General features: G+C 36.7%; 2 protein-coding genes across 6 annotated transcripts in view; one reads left to right on the top strand and one right to left on the bottom strand.

The window, feature by feature from the left end:
• Runx2 (RUNX family transcription factor 2) overlaps positions 1 to 19,920 on the top strand; it is a 174,768-nt gene that overhangs the window by 9,991 nt on the left and 144,857 nt on the right. The window lies entirely within an intron of this gene.
• Positions 1 to 19,920, bottom strand: part of Supt3h (SPT3 homolog, SAGA and STAGA complex component) — a 241,546-nt gene that overhangs the window by 216,729 nt on the left and 4,897 nt on the right. For all 4 annotated transcript variants that reach the window (XM_042672007.1, XM_042672005.1, XM_042672004.1 and 1 more), the window contains exon 2: positions 14,067 to 14,167. In XM_042672007.1, the coding sequence (XP_042527941.1) occupies positions 14,067 to 14,167 (101 nt within the window). The remainder of the gene's footprint in view (positions 1 to 14,066; positions 14,168 to 19,920) is intronic.

The raw sequence follows: 19,920 nt of genomic DNA, 5'->3' as shown, positions 1-19,920 counted from the left end.
TTTCATATTCAATGGCCTGCTTTATATTTTCCTTTACAAAAAACACTTGTCTTGAATTTACATAAAAAAACACATTAAAAACTTGACCACTCTAGACTCAGTAGTTATTCTGAGATATTAAAGGTAATTCTGAAATTTTCTTTAAAAGTGTTTACCATAAATACCTTATCTTACAAAATAAACTATGTGCATCTCATACTTGCCCAAAACTCTTTTTAAAGAATAATTACAACAGTAGCTTCCATTGAAGAGCTCACAGACTTATATACAACTTGTCCATGAATGCAATACAACAGTATCTAAATCTGACTTATCAATAGAATTGCCTTAGGAGTAGGTCTTGGAAAGAAGTGGGGTGAGAGGGAAAACCTTGAGGAGTTTTTCAACAAAGCCTCCTAGATAAATTGGCCATGTATGAGGGCCAACAGATAGCCAACTTTTAATGTACACAGAAATAAGATAAAGTCAATGCAGATATAGAGAACATTAATTACAAATTGTCTCTACATTAAAACTTGTTGACAAGAAATAGAACATTAGTATTTCCTTTCCTTCCCTTTTTTGTAGTAAAGATGTCGGTCAATGGTTGTATTCAACAAGTAATATTAATATGGAAAAAAAGAGCTGTAGGGATCAAGGGACAAGCACCTACCTACCAAGTGCCAAGTCCTGAGTTTAAACACAAGTAGAACCAAAGGGGGAAAAAAAGTAAAATTTGGAAATAAAAAAGCACAGATGATATGAATAGCAGCACACACTACTGGGACTGATCAGCTATTCTAAACATATAATAAATATAAATATATGTTAAAAACCTAATATTTTAAACTTCAGATTAACTTAATTATGCTCAAACTAATATTCTTTGAAAACTCAAAGTTCCTAACCTGGCCTATGATTTTTTTTTTATAGGATATCTTCTACTAGAATTGAAACTGCTTTGTTTTTAGGCTTTTTTTGTTGAGTGTTTACTGGTCCAGTTTCTTAGTCTTATAATTCCTTATATGAAGAGAGGTAGCTTAATTATGTACAGAGGAGCAAACAATGAGGTACTAAAACCCAACCAAGGTCAACTGACGAACTGACATTCAAACCCAATCCTTACTACTTTACAGTGTTACAGGTGACCTCAAAATTGAAGCAACTTCCTAGTCCTCAATTTCTTTTGAAAAAAGTTTTCAGAAATGTGATTATTATAAAGTTGCTAATTTGATAAAATACAAAAGGAGAATCATTATGTCTCCAAATTATCCTAATGTACACCTTTAAGTGATACTAACCAGAGAGAACCAAAACAAGTAAGAAAAAACAAAAGTGTATCAAGGAATAAGATTTGCTTTCATTTTGATCAGAAAATAAAGTTTCAAAAAACTATGTAACTCTTAATATTATACTCAATAATCTTATTCATTCAATGTCCCTAGGACACACAGTATATTATCCTTTGTATAATTGGAAAATACCATTTAGGAGTTAAAAAATTAAACTCTCAAACATTAAGAATGTTTAATATTTTTAGATATAAAATTGATCAGGACTGCAGTCATGGACTCTAGTGTCAGTCAGATCTGCCATGGCAGATGTCACAAAAAGCTATGAGATCAATTATTTAATCTATATGACTCCACTCAGCAGAAGGTCACAGGTGATGGGAGTTAGAGGAGATATTTTCACAGATAAAGAACTGAGGAGAGTAAGGGGGCTAGGGGAGAGAAGTTTTCAGGACTATAATTTCCAGCCTTCTCCCAGGTGAAGAACAGGATTGTAGTTAAAGGCCAACATGGCCAAAAAGCAGTATCTCAGCCTACAAACCAGGGTCTGGCAGTTCACACCTGTAATCCCACCTACTTGGGAGACATAAGTAGATTTTCCATCTGAGACAAGCCTCGGGCAAAATCTGAAATCCTTTCTGAAAAATAACTACAAAAAAAAAAGGGGAAGTGGAACACTGGAGGCATAGCTCAAGTAGTAGAGTTTGATTAGCAAGCTCAAGCTCTGAATACCAACCCCAGTACTCAGGAGGCTGAGATCTGAGGATCGTGGTTCAAAGCCAGCCTGGGCAGGAAAGACCGTGAGACTCCTATCTCCAATAAACCATCAGAAAACCGGAAGTGGCACTGTAGCTCAAGTGGCAGAGCGCTCGCCTTGAGCTGAAGAGCTGAGGGACAGCGCCCAGGCCCAGAGTTCAAGCCCCATGACCAACAAAAAAAAAAAAAGAAAGGAAGGAAGGAAGGAAAGAAAGAAAGAAAGAAAGAAAGGAAGAAAGAAAGAAAGAAAGAAAGAAAGGGAAAGAAAGAAAAAAGAAAGAAAGAAAAAAAGAGAGGGAGGGAAGGAGGGAGGGAGGGAAGAAGGGAAGAAGAAAGGGAGGGAAAAAAGGGAGGGGAGAAAGAGAGAAAGAAAGAAAAGAAAAATGAAAGAAAAAGAAAGAGAGAAAGAAAAGGGAGGGGGGAGGGAAGGAGGGAGGGAGGGAGGAAGGAAGGAAGGAAGGAAGGAAGGAAGGAAGGAAGGAAGGAAGGAAGGAAAGAAGGAGGGAGGGAGGGAGTAAAAAAATACTAAAACTTTAAAGAAAAACAAAGGGCTGAAGAATGACAAGAAAGCTATTTGGAGATCTACAAATGTCAACAGACTTCTCTAATCATTCTGCACCCACATTTAAGTTGATATATGGGGTGTTTTAATAATCAAAGCAACAACATTTAAAAGCCTAAATAAGGTAGATTCACCTATTAAAACTAAGTTCATATGCAAACATAAAACAACAGATGCCACATTTTAGAAAAAGAAACATCATGTTCATACTAGTTTTAATGAGAACACAGTGAAAAGTTTGAAAGTGAGTTTATGAAGACGACTCAGAGTACAACTTGAGGAAGAAATAAACACAAAATGAACCAACAAGTACTACCCAGTAAGAGACATGGAAGTGTCTTTAGGGAAGTTCTCAGATGCCACTAACCTGACAATGGGGGCTACTACTAAAAAAGGTGTCCCTGGCAGTAACAGGTGTGGAGTAAGCTCTGCATTCCTTGATGTCAGCTCTTACCTCCTACACTGGAAGCAACGAAGATAGCAGAAGAGAGCTAGGAGATTTTCTGTGCAGCCCTAACAGTCAATGGAATCAGCAGAGGATAGATGTTTTAATGGCTTAGTGATTTAGCAGTCATTAATTTACTATACAGTACAGAACTATGTTTGGGGGCTAAGGAGTATAGGTCAGTGGTAGAGACAGAGACACTTGTCTAGCACTTACAAAACCCTGGATTTAATCCCCAGGACCACAAAAACAACAACAAACAAACAAACAAAAAAAGAACACGCAAGCTAAGTGGGCCAAGACACTCAGCTCATATCTATAATCCTACTCAAGAAACAAAAATAGGGAATGGAGAGGCTTGGGGCTCAAGGACAGCCTGGGCAAAATGTTCACAAGACCCCTTTCAACCAATAAAAGGCTGAGTGCAGCAGTGTGTGCCTTTCATCCCAGTTGTGCAACAACCATAAATAGGGATACTGTATTCTAGACTGTCCTGTGAATTAAGACCCTATTTGAAAATAACTAAAGCAAAAAGGGTTGGGGGTATGGCTCCAGTGGTGGCTCCAGTGGTAAAGTACCTGTCAGGAAAGTGCAAGGTCCTGAGTATTAACCCCAGTACCACTCTTCCTCCCCCACAAAAATTAACAAGTTGAAGACAGCACAAAGAAAATAGCAGAAGAATCTGGCAATAGAATTACTGGAACAGGGAAAACTTTAGGAAAATGAGACAGAATGCTGACAGGACTGACGGCTAGGAGGAAAATGGGGAACTATATGAAGAGCTGTGTCTTTGTCACTATTAAACTGTGATTAGAGGGAAAAACATGACAGGGAATTACATAGAATCTTTTAAATTCTACAGTGTGTGCATATTACAGGAACTCACAACAGTCATGCTAGATGTGTTTACACAGTGTAGGATTGGAGAATACTTCATTTTGACATTGGTTTCTATAGTTTCACCTAAAATACATGAATATATATAATTTTTAGATTCAGCAAGGAGCATGGTCTAACATTTGAAAAAAAGGACACAGGAAACAATATATTTTCTTTCCTATGCTCAAGTTATAAGAAATAGAGCAAAGTCCCCCTATTAGAACTACTTGTAAGAAGGAAAATGAGCAGAAAAACCACAGACTCTTAAGGAGTCTTGCCTGACTGGCAAGGCTTTGGTGTCCAGTAAAATTAAATCGCTTTTACCCTACTTATTCTATAACCTGAGGATAAGCTCCATGTGCTCACTTTCCACATGTGCAGAGATACTATCACCCACCTTGAGAGTTGTCCATGAAAATTAAATTTAAAAGGTGCCCATACCCAAAGTGGTAAATCAATACACTTCCTAGTTAGATCAGCCTTCTGATCCCTAAAATCCTCCCAGGTCTAAACCTAACCTCTCATGCTGCGCACTACAGGCCAGCAGCACAAGCGTGACCCAAAAGCATATTAACTATAACTGTAGATGGTGAGGCCAATCCCAGGCCTCCTAAATTCAAACCAGCACATTAGTAAAACAAGATTTGAGAAGCCCTGCTCAACCCAGCATGCAACTAAGGAGACATGTCCAATTGGCTTAGGATTCCCCAAAGCTCTCATCCATCTCTGGACACAGCATAGAGAACTGTGCCCACAGTTTATATTCCCAAGCCCTTCTTCAAAAGGACTCCAGAGATTGACAGAAAAAAACGATTCATCTACTTCCCTTCCACAAGCAAAGTTTCAAATGAGAGGATAATTCTCATGTTCAACCACGAGGACTGAACAGGAGTTCCTGCATGCATGCCTCCCTTGTAATGCTGACTTCCATCATTCCAGGCATCTTGCAAGCTGTACAAAAGCACCAGAATGCAGTTACAGATCTGCATTCTCTATCTTCCCTCTTGTCCCATGTTTTTAAGACAGTATCATAGTGTTGGCATAGCATAGTGTTGGCGAGACATGACTACAGCTGGGAAAAACCATGTTGTTCCTAGTAACCTCTCACAAATCATACCTTTAATTAATAATCCACCCTAGAACTTTAGCCAGTGGTGACCTTGTACTGATAGATCTACAGATATCCACTCTACAATAGCTGCCCTGAGATTGATATTCTATACTACTAACTTATTGGTACAGTTTCTTACAACTACAGATGTCTATTCTTCCCACCCCATCTTTCCATGGCCCACTAAATGGGGGGAAAATAGAAAACAGAGAAGTCAACTATAAATTTGAGAAACTGTCAAGCTAGGGAGTAATTCAAATTCCTTTATGGGGAAGATACAACAATGTGAGGAGAGATGACTAAGAACATCAACTAGCTACCGTCTGTGCCAAGGACTCCTAGTTTATTGCGTGCTTGCACTTCTTGAAGCAGAACTCTGAACTCCCTGTATTTCTTGCATGTAAGGCCTCCCACATTCACTTGTCCAAACTCCCCCCGGCCCCCCACCTATCCTTCCTTAACTTGCCCTCACTCTACACAGACTAGCCCCTAGCTGAAATACCACACTTTGTTGCCTAGGCATGCATGCTGGGATTCTTTTCCTTCCATCGGAACCTTCTTTTTGTTTTTGCTCCATGAACATTGCTTTAGATCCTAAATTTCCACCAAGAGTTCCTATCTGTAGATTTGTCTTTGCATAGCACTTAGCTGCTTTGCAATAGACACAGCTTCACCATAGGTATTAAAAGCCGATAGAAAGATGTACTTACGTATTTAAAATCCATGAACAATTAGGCAAGCTCACTTCTCGGATAATGGAATTATGTATCACTCTCAAGTGCAGCCTCTCCCATGGAGGAGGTCCTGCCAAACAACAGCCACACTACTGCCTTCACAACTTCCTAGTCACTCTGTGAAACTCAGCACTGACCAGCCTCCTCTAGCACCAGTCACGGTAACACAGGAAAATTCAACGAGCCAGGCAGTTACTAGAATGTAATAACATGAGAGGACTTCTTTGTAAGAGTAGTGCTAGGACCAAGCACAGAAAGGTGATAGCAACACTAGGAAAGTCATCCTGGAGGATATATTCATGCTGAGGTTTCTATTTTGTTAATGTTCTATTTCTAACTCTCTTAATTGCTGCCTATATTCTACCTAATTGTATGTTTCACTGAATTCTACAATACACACACACACACACACACACACACACACACACACACACACACACATTCACACACACACACACTTTTCTCCAAATAGATAAAACTTTATTTTACTTTTCATCCTGTTCCTCCCTACCAACCAAGATAAATAAATACAAAATAGCAAAGTAGTACAACTTATAGGAGCAACATACATTTAAAGCTTCTATGGTATCCTAAGGTATTACTACAATACAGTGGGTATACTATAGTAAACTGTCCCTAGTACTCTTTAAGTACTCATAAATGGGCCTAATCTACTGTAGAAATATTTTCAGGAAAAAGAACATATAATCACACTTTTAATGTTTATAAAACGAGTATGTTAAACATATTTATTCCTATGAGATATATGCATTGACAGCAGAAGACTCCATTAATCAGAACATTTTATAGCCCATAAAAAAAAAACTATTACAGCGAGCTGGGCGCTGGTGGCTCACGCCTATAAGCCTAGCTACTCAGGAGGCTGAGATCTGAGGATCACAGTTCAAAGCCAGCCTGGGCAAGGAAAGTCCATGAGACTCTTATCTCCAATAAATCACTAGAAAACCGGAAGTGGCGCTGTGGCTCTAGCAGTAGAGCACTCGCCCTGAGCTGAAGAGCTGAGGGATAGTGCCCAAGCCCAGAGTTCAAGCCCCACGACCAACCATAAAGGAAAAAAAAAAACACAGCTAGCCTGGTGCTGCATACCTGTAATCCTATCTACTTAGGAGACAGAGCAGGAGAATCACTAGTTCAAAGACAGCTAAAGAAAGAGTCTATCTGAAAACAAAGCAAAAAAGGACTGGAGAAATCATTTAAATGTTAAGAATGCTCTTGAGGCCCTGGGTTCAATCCACACTCCTCAGGAGATAAAAGGACAATAAGTGTCTAACCGAAACTCAAGTTGGCTGATTTTCACATACTGCAGTCACGTACTGCTCTACACTAAAGCAAGAAAAACAAATATTAAAGAAAATTGAGAGGTTTCTCAGCCTCTAATCATACACTAGTTAAGAAACCCACTTATTAGTGAATTGTTTTTAATGTTTCTAGCCAGTGTTGTTTCAAATAAACTTTCTAAATGTAAAACTGCTTCATTAATCAACTTTAAAAGTAAAATGAGTGGCAAAGACCAATGTCTGAAATTTGAGTATAAAGACAAAAGCATAAAAAGGAAAGAAAAATGAAATTGCTTAAAATTTACAGTTAGGATTTGTTCTGGACCTTGATGAAATGATTCCTAAAAATTCAGCTGGAAGAATGAAAATAAGAAAGGAGTCCAGAAATATCTTAAAAAGAAAAGTTATATGGACAGACTTGAATGGTAACACCAAGTATTAAAACATATTAAGAAGCTATAATAACTAAAATAATGCAGTACTGGCAAAGGAATAAAGTTCAATAGAACAGAGAAGAAAAGTCAAAAGTAATAATTTATTATCTGATAAAGGCAGAATTTCAATTCTGAGGGGAAAGGAAAACTGATAGATTTGTGGTGGTAAAACCACTGGCAACTCAACTTGAAGTAAAATTGTTTTCACTGAGAACTCTCCCTGACAACATATAACAAAATACATTAAATATTAACCCAGAGGAAGAAAACCAAGAAAATGAATGGAGAGAGGCATCAAAACTGATTTTAAGACTTTTTGCTGAAAAGCAGAAGCAACAAGACTTACAAAGCTGATTATATATTAAAAAATGAAATCCGGGGGCCGGTGGCTCATGCCTGTAATCCTAGCTACTCAAAAGGCTGAGATCTGAGGATTGAGGTTCAAAGACAGCCTGGGCAGGAAAGTCACTGAGACTCTTATCTTCAATTAACCACCAGAAAACCAGAAGTAGCGCTGTGGCTCAAGGGGTAGAGTACTTGCCTTAAGCTGAAGAACTCAGGGACAGTGCCCAGGCCCAAGCCCCATGACAGACCAAAAAAATAAAATAAAAAATAATAAAATTAATAAAAAATGAAACTAGCTTGTTAATCAAGTCAATGTAGTACATTCACAGCTGTAATTATAGAACTTTTAGACTGAGTATATACATGTCACATATATTAACAAAAAAATCTACAAAAACCATATACATTTCAATATTATCCATAGCCCCTTCTTGTAAACTTCCTATGCTGAAAACTGAATGCAATATTAAATACACCCATCAAATCTGACATGCCAAAGCAGCCAAAAATTAAGATATTAAGACCTCTAAAGGACAATGATAAAAGAGGATGAAGAAAAAGATAGATCAGTGACTATACTATCTCAATAGGTCATATAATACATAACGGATTTTTCCAGTTCTAATAGAAATATAATTGTTAGCTGGGCATTAGCGGCTCATGCCTGTAATCCCACCTACTCAGTTCATAGCCAACCTGGGCAGGAAAGTCTGTAAGACGAACCACCAATTAAACACCAAAAAGCTGAAAGGGGAATTATGGTTCAAGTGGTAATGCACTTGAGCAAATAAAAGCTCGGGACAGTGCCTAGGCCTTGAGTTGAGTCCCAGGACAGGTATCAACATAGACAGATAGACAAACAGACCGACAGATATAACCCAGAAAAGAATTTGTACTTCTTTATTTCTCTGTGCTATCCAATATAGTGGTCACCTGTTTCATGTGGCTACTTTAAGTTTTAATGGAATTTAAAATTTATTTTTAAGTACAAAATAAAATGGCTATCATACCAAACAGCACCTCAATAGACATTTCCCTCAGTATAGACAGCTGTACTGGACAGCATGTTGCAACACAAGAAAATTCATTTTTCTCTATAAACTTCTTCCCACAAAATTGCAAATATTTCCTCCTACATGTTTTACAAACTTCCTAATTAATATGCTGATGGTATAACAAAACAGCATAGTACGTATTATATTTCAGGAATTATACTGTGTGCTTTAATCAATCTGATTTAATATTCATATTGTCCCTGTGAGGTAGATGCAGGTCCACAATTCTGTATCTGAAACATGTTGCAGAATTCCTAAGTTCTCAGACAGTGGAAAGTTAACATAGTACATAGAACAGTCTGCTACAGAGCTAGGAAAGCATGCAGGAAAAGTGTATCATATGATTACCCACAGGAAGGATCAGTAAAGGTTATTTTAAATCTGCACATCAAGTAGAACTAGGTTCTGCCATCACATTAGTCATGAGCATAGAAGCCCATTCTCCAAACTACACTGTAATTTTAAAAGAATGGATCTGTGAATTTTTACGTACTTTCCCCTATAACTAAGGATTATCATCACAAAATTACTCAAATGACTTCATCATCCTTATCAAGCATTCATTTCTAAGACTGAGCAAGATGTTTTTCTTCCAAATAATTATACTGTATACTAAAATGAAAATATCAGTTATTTTCTTCTCATGAGAGAACTGATATTGATATTTAAACACAAAATCTAATTTTTACTGCTACACTTATAAAATGACATACTTTTCAGATACTTAATTCAATTTGATCTAGAAACTTAAAGCATTTCCTATTTCATTTCTGAAAGAAAAATATATGTGATCAAAACTTTCATTATACAATGCTTTTATGTTTTCAATCTGGTTTTTTTTTTTTTGGTCCGGACGTGGGGCCTGAACTCTGGGCCTGGGTGCTGTCCCTCAGCTCTTCAGCTCAAGGCTAGCGCTCTACCACTTGAGCCACAGCGCCACTCCAGCTTTTTTCTTTTTGCTTATGTGGTGCTGAGGAATCAAACCCAGGGCCTCAGGCATACAAGGCAAGCGCTCTACCACTGAGCCATCTTCCCAGCCCCTCAATCTGTTTTTATATAAATTCTTGCCTTCCGGATAGAAACTGACCTAATTAATTTGAAAAGGTTCCCATCAGTATACTTATATAGTATACCTTAAAATATCTCAAGCATATGTATTTCACAAAAAGTCTAAGTTTGTAACACATATTTAAATAACAGGAAATTTAAATACCAGAAATAAGGTATTATTTAATAATACCCAATATTTAATAATATCTAAAGTATAAATGTAAACATTATGGCTACCTTTATGTCTAAAATTATGAAATATAATATCTAATAAGAAATATAAGTATGTAACTTTTGTGAAAAAAATTATACTTTCCTTTAGTTATTGATATGCCCTTGCTGAGACATATTTGGCAATTCAATAAAGAAAATTGGAATAAATGTTAAGATAACATGAAAATGACAACTTAATCTAACACTCATAAAATATCAGTTCTTATTGCTAATAAACAAGTTATTAACTCAACAATTATTTACCTTTCACATAATTCATTACAGTCACATATGAACTGGTAAAAGTTTATAAACTGAATTATATAAGTCAAACTAAAAATGACAGCAATGTAGTTTCATGTGTGTCTAGAGCATGGGGTCTGCCATTGACTAGCGGTAATGTCTTAACAAGTTAGTCAATCTTGGAGTCTCAATTCTTCATCTACAATGAAATGATCAGTCACCTAGTACACAGTCAATTCTGCAAGCACTTTGGCATCATTGATATTACTGAAACATCTTTGGAATCATATCTGTACCTCTTACTTTCAGTTTCAGTTTCCAGAAAACTAAGATGGAGTATGGAAACCATTTGAAAGAAGCCTATGTCAGTTTAAAGCCATCCACTAGTAATTCCGATATGTACACACTAGGGTTTAAAGCTAGATAGGGATAAACAGGAAACACAGTTTTTCACAGCTCATAACTTCATAATACTAAACAATAGCCAATGGTACTGCATCATACACACAATGATGCCCCAGTCTAGCGCTGCTATGGAGAGACTGTTGGTGCTGTTTATCCCAAATTCCAGAGAAAAAAAGCAAATCTTACTAAGAAAATTACTACTTCAGTTTTGAACATACTAATGACGAACTCACAGACTGCTTTGTGAACATTCCAGGAAGCAGTTAGAAATACAGACCTAAAGTTAGAAGGCTAACCCTGGAAAGTGTTCAATCCATCACTCCTTTATACTACCACAGATTTTTTTATTTTCTAGTTCATGACAATTAGTTGTCTCCATACTGTTCCTACTGCAAGAATGTATGCTTCTCGATGCATTTATATACTGCCATACAGTAAAAGCTCAAAAAAGTTTATTCTTAAAAATGCAGCCAGGCACTGATGATTCATGCTTATAGTCCTAGCTACTCAGGAAGCTGAGATCTGAGGATCACAGTTCAAAGCCAGCCCAGGCAGGAAAGCCTGTGAGACTCCTATCTCCAGTTAACCATCAAAAAGCTAGAAGTGGAGCTATGGCTGAAGTGTAGAGAGGTAGCCTCAAGCAAAAGAGTTCAGGGACAGGATCCAGGCCGAATAGAAGCCCCAGGAACATCAAAATAAATTAAATATATAAATTATAAATAATTTATACAACTAAAAGAGTAAATTTTACAATATAAAGAAAACTGACTAAAAAATATTTTGAGACTGTGAATTTACATAAAGATAAAATTTTTATTTGGAATTATTGTAACATAGGAATTTACTCAAGTGGTAGAACACCAGCCATGAGCAATAAAGCCAAGGAAGAGCTGGAGACTCTGAGTTCAAGCCCCAGTATGTGTGCGTGCATGCATGCATGCGTGCGTGCATGAGTGCATGTGTGTGTGTGTGTTACTACAATACATAAATAACAAAAAAAAAGTTTTTCTTTAATCTAGTCACAAAATTACTGAGTGTCACCAGGTTGCTAAAACTGACATCATCACTAGACTGACAAGTCTGAACAAATACAACCTGACAAGGCAAGAACTATGTAAACAACTGAAATAAACAAGAGCTCAATGAAGCTTCTTAAAGTACAGTAATTAAAATTCTTAACTTCATATAACCTAAAATGTGGACTAAAAAGATTTCACTTTTTAATTTACATACTACATAAGTTCTATAACTTAAAAATGTACCCCTGTATCCTTCTAACCCTTGTTGTTCAAAGAGCTGTGATAAAAACAAATATACTCAGTTGTATATACTAGGAAAACTAGTATAGGGACAACTATTCTCATCTCAATTCACTAGGAACTGTTTAAAATCTGGAAGTACTTCATAATGGGTTTCACTACTGGTATTAATTACTCCCATATAAATATGATAACCTTTATTAAAAGACACTGGTTGTACCTATCAGCAGATCTTGACAGCTTTAGTTGTAACTGATAAACTGGATTCCTTTAAGTGAAATACCTGTAAATGACACTAATGATAGTGCTCAATTAGATAGTAGAGAACTAAAAGGAGAGAACTAAAAGCAAAGAACCAAGTCATTACTAGTGAATGGATGGGAAGACAGGAGCAGTAGAAGACTGAAAAACAGCAATGCAGATAGGTTTAGAACTGTGAAACAGAAGCAGTAACAGAATTAAATACCTGCAACACAAAACAAACATAACCTTTAAAGTCTGTTTTCTCATATGAAATAAACATTTAAAAAAAGATGTAGATTGATTCTGATTTTATATAGTCAAAACCTTAAGAATCTTATACTAACAGAAAATACTGATGAATTATAAAGGACTCCCCTAATATTGGCCCTATATCCCTTTCTGTGAAGCAAATCATAAGGGAGGAAAAAAGGGTAACTTCAAACTCCTCTCTATGAGGTCTAAAATAGAAGGAAAATGTCCATTTATTCCAGAGCTATAGCCAACAATAATTTTTACATTCTGAACCCAGCTTAGGTACATAAGTTGGGAAGATGTTTGCAAAACTAATAACAAAGTGCTGGATTTAGCTTTTATTTTTCTTTTTCAGTTTAAGTGGCCTATGGTCTATCCGATATATTAAGCAGAAACTCCAAGTTTCAATGACAAAAGAAAATACTACTCCTCAGCTTTCGTCTTGTAGAGAGCTGTTTTGCAGAGCAGAGACCAAACTTCTACAAATGACCAAATAATAAATATTTTCAGCTTTTCAGGCTGAAATATCCAACTCTGAGTGATGCTTAATTAGATAAATGAGAATTTACTTACAAAACCAGACTACATGGCTGTAGTTCACTGGCCCTGCTACAGATCGTGTTTCTTAGCTATTAACGTTATATGGTTTTAATGAATATTATGAATTTTTAAATATCTGAGATTTGTTTTAAAATGCTACATCTCAAAACAAAGTGGAGAGTAGGGAGAAAGGTTAAGTAAGACTGGTAAAAGGCAATAGTTATTCGTTCTACTATGCTCTATAATTTACAAAGTATATAAATGTATATTTACAAAGTAAATAAATCAGGGCTGGGAAGGTGGCTCAGTGGTACAGCGCTTGCCTTGCATGCATGAGGCCCTGGGTTCGATTTCTCAGCACCACATAAGCAAAAAAAAAAAAAAAAAAAAAAAGACAAAGTAAATAAATCAATGAACCAGCTCTATAGAAAATGAAATATCTCTTACCTTATAAATCTTGAAACACATGCTTAATTTTTTTTTCTGGTTAAGGGACTTGAATTCAGGACCTGGGCTCTGTCCCTGGGCCTCTCTGTGCTCAAGGCTAGCACTCTACTGCTTGAGTCACAGAGCCACTTCAGCTATTTCTGAGTAGTTTATTATTTATTTATTATTATTATTATTTATTTATTATTCTGAGTCTCACAGACTTTCCTGCCTGGGCTGGCTTTGAACCTCACACAGTAATCCTCAGATCTCAACCTCCTGAGTCACTAGGATTACAGGTGTGAACCACCAGTTCCCGGCAATATTTTCTAACATAATACACCATAAAAGATTCTTGACAATGCCACTGTGGCATTTCTACCTGGCCCCTTTGCTCAGGGCTTTTTTAAAATGGTAACTTTGACTTGATTAAATACAAATTACTTCTAAACTGAATTCTATGAACTTTATTAATATTGCCCTTCTTCAATATGAACAAACTTAAAACAGCAATAGTTGGTGTGCATGTGTAGAGACGTACTTACATCATACTCTGAAGCTCTGTGGCAAAGCTTACAGGCCTCCCAGCACTTCTCCCACTACTTGAAGTAGCAGCAGCCATCGGGCTAGCGGCAGTGTTATTCATCTACATAAAAAAAGAAACAGAAACCTTACACAATGTATTTATAAATAAGTGCGTAAGATGGAAGCATTTTTCAACCACTTCCAAAAAAGGTATAGAAAAATTTAAGTTCCTAATGATTCTGCTTTGCATAACAGTTTTCTTTCACTTAACGTTCTTCATTCAAATGAAAAGGTACAGTAGAGAAAGGCTGCTTAGTTGAATGTCAGTCAATACCTATTCTGCAATAAGTAATGCAATAAAAATACTCATTAAAGGCTTTTGACAGAACTCAATGGTTTTGAATGTGTTGCAAGGAGCTCTTAGATTCATTAGCAATTCTTTAGGGAGCTCCCAGTAGCCCCTAAATACACACACACACACACACACACACACACACACACACACACACACACACACACACACAGTTTCATCCAGACCACTAGAATCACAGCTTAAAATACAAATAATACAAATAAAGTCAATCAGTAAATCAGAATTATGGACTATGGTATTTTATGATGATATGAGCAAATATTTTACTTAAAATGCTATTTTCCTCCTAAAATTAAGATAATACAGAATAAGAAAAATAGATGTCAATCAGAATGCATGTCATTTTATTTAATGCATGTGGCATTAATGAACAAGAATAAATATAAATAGCTCAAAATAACATCACAGTCTCTAGGCAGATAAAGCCTCTACTACCATGACACTTCGTATGTTCATGTAAACTTTGCTATGCTGTAACCTTCCTTAAAATAAAAACTCTCTTGAATTCTAAAGAACATAGCAAATTCAGAACAGGAAAAAGCAGGTCAGAGAGACTTACTACAGTTTAACTGAGAAAGCAGACTCTAGAGTTGCTCTCACGAAACACCTGCTCTGCTCATAACACTACAGAAGGTAGATGATGGTAGAAAAGAACTTCATTAGGGCAACTTACTAATCTGAAGAGCCCAAAGGGTCATCTTGCTGGGAAAACTGGCTTAGGAGGAGGTAGTTTATACAGGAGATTGGGTGATCACTGGTTGGTAGGCTCCTTCTCATAGGTAGAAGTTTGTTGAAAACCTAACCACATTGCCCACATAAAATGCTTTCCCAGTCCACAAATCTCAAGGATAGGATCAATTCTTTGGGCTTTTCCAGTCACAGAACAGCTTGCCTTGTACAGCTCCTGACATCTTACACAAAGGATATGTTACAGGGGACAGCTGTACCTGAGACCCTCTCATTTCTCACCAAACTCACAGTAATGAAGGAAAACACTTTGCCTGACTAGTATGGAAGGCAGAGGAGGCTAAATAGGAAGTAATGAAGTCACAGTGATCAGTCATAAAACCTAGTCTCAACAGCTGGCTTCATATTAAGACTACCTAGGTTTAATTCCCAGCTCTGCTGCTTTGCTAAAACTTTGAGCAACTTAACTTGTCAGTGTTTCCATAATAGTTCATCTCTTAGGGGGTGTTCTAAGAATTAAATGAATTAACGCATTACATTGCTAATTCATTAAGTAAATGCAAAGAATAATAACTCCTAAGTATACAATAAGCATGAAATAATGCTGTTGAAAGATCTTGTCTCCTTTCTTGATCCACTAAAAGCTTTCATGTCAAGTTACATTATCCTTATTTCATAGTCACAAGTTAAAAAACAACTTAAATACTTTAATTTTAAAAACTCAATAAAATTCCACTAACTTTAAATACTTCCATTACAAAATAAACAAAGGAGGGTCACTCTTCAAGGACTGGGCCCTATGCAAGTAGGCTGGAGGAAAAGGCTTCTGCCTGAGTCCACTGCCTAAAACAGATAGATAGGGAGGGAAAGAAGGAGGAAGGGAGAGAAGGACAGAGCTAGATTAGATAGATAGATAGATAGATAGATAGATAGATAGATAGATAGATAGATAGATAGATAGACAGACAGACAGACAGACAGACAGACAGGTAGATATAAAATTGTATATATTGAAGGTTTTAAAATGCAACTGGACCAAGAGAGACTAGATAGATAGATAGATAGACAGACAGATAGATAGATATAAAGTTGTATATATTGAAGGTTTTAAAATGCAACTGGACCAAGTGAGACAAGCAGCACACTACCTAGATGAGGTCTAGAATATGTCAATATCCTTCTGACCTAGAGTGGGCCATGTGGGCCCTAAGAGCCAGCCCATGGCCACTAGCCACAGAATGCAAGAGCACAGAAAGAGAAAGAAGCATTCCACTCCAACTGAGCTTGAGACCCAAAATTCTAAAATTCTAAAATTAAGAAACTAAGAAAGACTATCATCTTTTGAAACTTGAATTTGTTCTAGATTTTCACAAAGCCTTTTGAAATAATTATTTCTTCCTAATAATTATATAGGAAAGTAAATATTACCTGTTGAAACTTGGGTTAAAAAATTACAACAGGGCTGGGAATGTGGCTTGGTGGTAGAGTGCTTGCCTAGCATGCATGAAGCCCTGGGCTCAATTCCTCAGTACCACATAAACACAAAAAGCCGAAAGTTGGGCTGTGGCTCAAGTGGTAGAGTGCTAGCCTTAAGCAAAAGAAGCTCAGGTTGGAGTTCAAGCCGAAGGACTGTCCCCCCCACCCCCCCAAAAAAAAATTATATCACCAGTCCAAGATGGAAGGAAACAGATAGGAAATCTAAGATTTTACAATCAAGCAGAAATGGAACAGAGTTTTTAGGGAGGGAGCAAGAAAGAAGAGCTGAGGGAAAGAGAAAAAAAAGGAGACAGAGATAGAGACAAAGACACTGAACTTTCAAAGAGCCCAGAAAACATTCCTTGCTGTCCAACACAAGGCTGACAGATAACTTGGTGAAATGTTAAACTCAGTATTAATGTTAAACTAAGTATTAATAACAGCCTCCACAAATTGTGATTTGAACCGACCCATGTCAGATCTAATGCATATGCCATTCTATGGGATTATTATATGGCCAAGAAACTGAGGTATTGATGGAGCAACCCACCCCTTTTTCATTTTCAAATCTACTCACCCATTTTTAACTCTTTGAAGCAGAATTTTCCTAGATCAAATTCTTGTACAGCACAAGACAGAAGGAAAAAAAAAAACTTAGCCAGGCACTGGTTGTTCCTGTAATCCTAGCTTCTCAGGATGCTGAGATCTAAGGATCACAGTTTAACGCTAACCCCTGGCAAGAAAGTCCATGAGATTCTCATCACCAAATAATCAGCAAGCCAGTAAATCAGGATGTGGAGCTGTGGCTCAAGTGGTAGAGCACAAGCCTTGAGTGAGTAAAAAAGTCACACACACACACACACACACACACACACACACACACACGAAAAAAAGGAGGGGAGGAAGGAGAGGAAAGGGAGGAAAGGGAGGGAGGAAAGGGAGGAAGGAGAGGAGGAGTGAAAGGAGGTGGAGGGAGGAAGGGAGAAAGGGAGGAAGGAAGGAGGGAGGGAAGGAAGGAAGGGAAGGAGGGACGGACGGACGGACTGAAATGAAGGAAGGATAGACATCTTTATTTTGTTGTCTTCCTGCCTCTCCACTGCAAATGTTTTACATCAAAAGTACTTACTGGTAAGAAGAGTCTCAATCCTACTTTATTATAGCACACTCATCCTTTCACAGTCAAGTAATTTAATTTTCAAATCAAACAGGTGAATAATATTTTTCTTGACATGATGAGCTGATAGCTCATTAGACTTTTTACAATAATTATTTCCCCTTCCCACATTTTGTTTGATGATTTAGATAATTTACTTCTTTAGACATTAACTTCTTTACACATCAAAGTCCTATAATTCCAATGCTTTATTTCCTTTCTTCCAGACATTTAAAATAAAGGGGAGGCTTCTGTTAAAAGCAGAAGCACTCAAGTCAATTTTGTCTAATAAATACAGTTAACATGGAACTGAAAGCCTACTGTAATCTTCTCAATGGGTTCATGTCCTGCAGTTGTTTCAGCTTTCAATTGAAATGCAGCTGTTTGCCATATTTTACAAAATGAATTCAGATGTGCAGATTGGGACCTAGATCATTTCAACATGTCACAGTTCAAATGTGAACCCAAGGAATAAGTTCACTTCTCATTAATATAATATAGACCTGATCATTAAACCAATAGCCAATACTAGGTCACATCTGTAAAATCTCATTCCAGAGAAAAAAAGTTAACATTTATCTCTTAAGATACAGCAATTTAATGAATACTCCTTCCCCCCAGAAAATACTGCTACCAAATTAAAGATCTCAGTTGAAGTAAAGGTGCACATCACAAAAAGTAAAGCAGGCAAAATGCAAGGAACCTCTTACTGGATTTCCATATAGACACAGTTTTGGCAACTAAAAAACCAAAGAAGAAATACCACAAGAAACCTCTTAGAAAACTAAGAATTGAGAACTAAGAATTGGGTACTAACAAAATCTGGATTGATCAGTTAACCCAGTACATTAAAAGATAATAGAATTTATCCTTTCTTCTAATGTATCACTGTTGAGAAACCCTAATTCAGACCTGTGTATTTACTCTTATGTTCTAATTCTAAGCATGCAGTCTCAATTCTAATCATCCTGGATATCTGTAATATAATTTAAAACTTTTATAATTAGAAAATTTTCATAAACACCTCAAAGACAAGAAGAAATTATGGTTAAGCCAAACACTACATTGCTTAAAAAATTTCAGGTTACATCATAATACAAATTTTCACTAATGTGAATAATACTGGTCAATCAATAAAATGCAAGAACTTAAAAAAAGTGTACAAAGTATCTATAAGATTTCTATATCTAGTATTAAGGATAATACAGCGGCAATTCCAATATATTAATATATTCCATATTGCAAGTGGACTTGAGGTGATATTTAAAATTTAACCAAAGCCTAGAAAGCAGTGCTCAAGAAATTCCAGGCCAAGAAACAGCAGAGTACCGAGATTCCCAAGGCCAGTGTGGACGTGAGATGAGCAAGTAGGGTAAGCAGTAGAAAATAAGACCTGAGCATTATGAAGAGGCCACTCCTTGACAAGCTTTGAAGAGAGCTAAATTTTACATACATATAAGGAAATGTGGGCCATGCACATTACTTGAAATGTGGTGTGTTTTAAAGATGTAATTTCAATTAGGCAAAAATATACTGTAAAGAAGCAAGGGGACAATCAAAAACACTTAGGAGTCACTGTATACACTTGTTACACGAGTGTGACAAGCAGAGATGGTGACACAAATCTCTCTGAAGGCACAGCAAACCTGCAGGTGGGTTAGACATGGGGAGGAGAGAAGCGCAACCAAGGACGACTCTGAGGCGTAGGGCCCTAGAAACTTATGGGAGAAATGGTGCTGTCAACTACTAAGAAGAACACACAACATCCAACCCTAACAACACAGACAAGCTCACTTTTTCAATACCAAACATGTTCATAAACTCAATGACAAACCCTGAAAACAATTATCTTCCTAACAGTAAAGGAGAACTGCATTTGATATTTAAAAATGAACAGGTTCCTTAAACATTAACAGTCTCTTCCATCATTGATTCATATTTTAGAAATTGTAAATCTTAAGAGAATTAGATTATTAACTATAAACAATTCAACAAAATATCTGATGTAGTTAAAAACATAGTTTATGTAGCTAGTAGGAGATTTAGTGTAGACATAAAAAAAAACATCGATTTGGAGTTTGTAATTTTTTTCAACGCTAATATTAGCTCACATTTTTTCACAATCGCCCTATAAGGTGAGTTTTTTCCTCTCGAATTATAAGAATATCAAGAGTAAAAATACTTG

The sequence above is a fragment of the Dipodomys spectabilis genome, unplaced genomic scaffold (assembly GCF_019054845.1).
Source record: "Dipodomys spectabilis isolate Male_0828 unplaced genomic scaffold, ASM1905484v1 ptg000669l, whole genome shotgun sequence".
In the NCBI taxonomy this organism is placed as follows: Eukaryota; Metazoa; Chordata; class Mammalia; order Rodentia; family Heteromyidae; genus Dipodomys; species Dipodomys spectabilis.
Note: the sequence above shows the minus strand (reverse complement) of the source record. Positions and strands in the feature narration are given on the sequence as shown.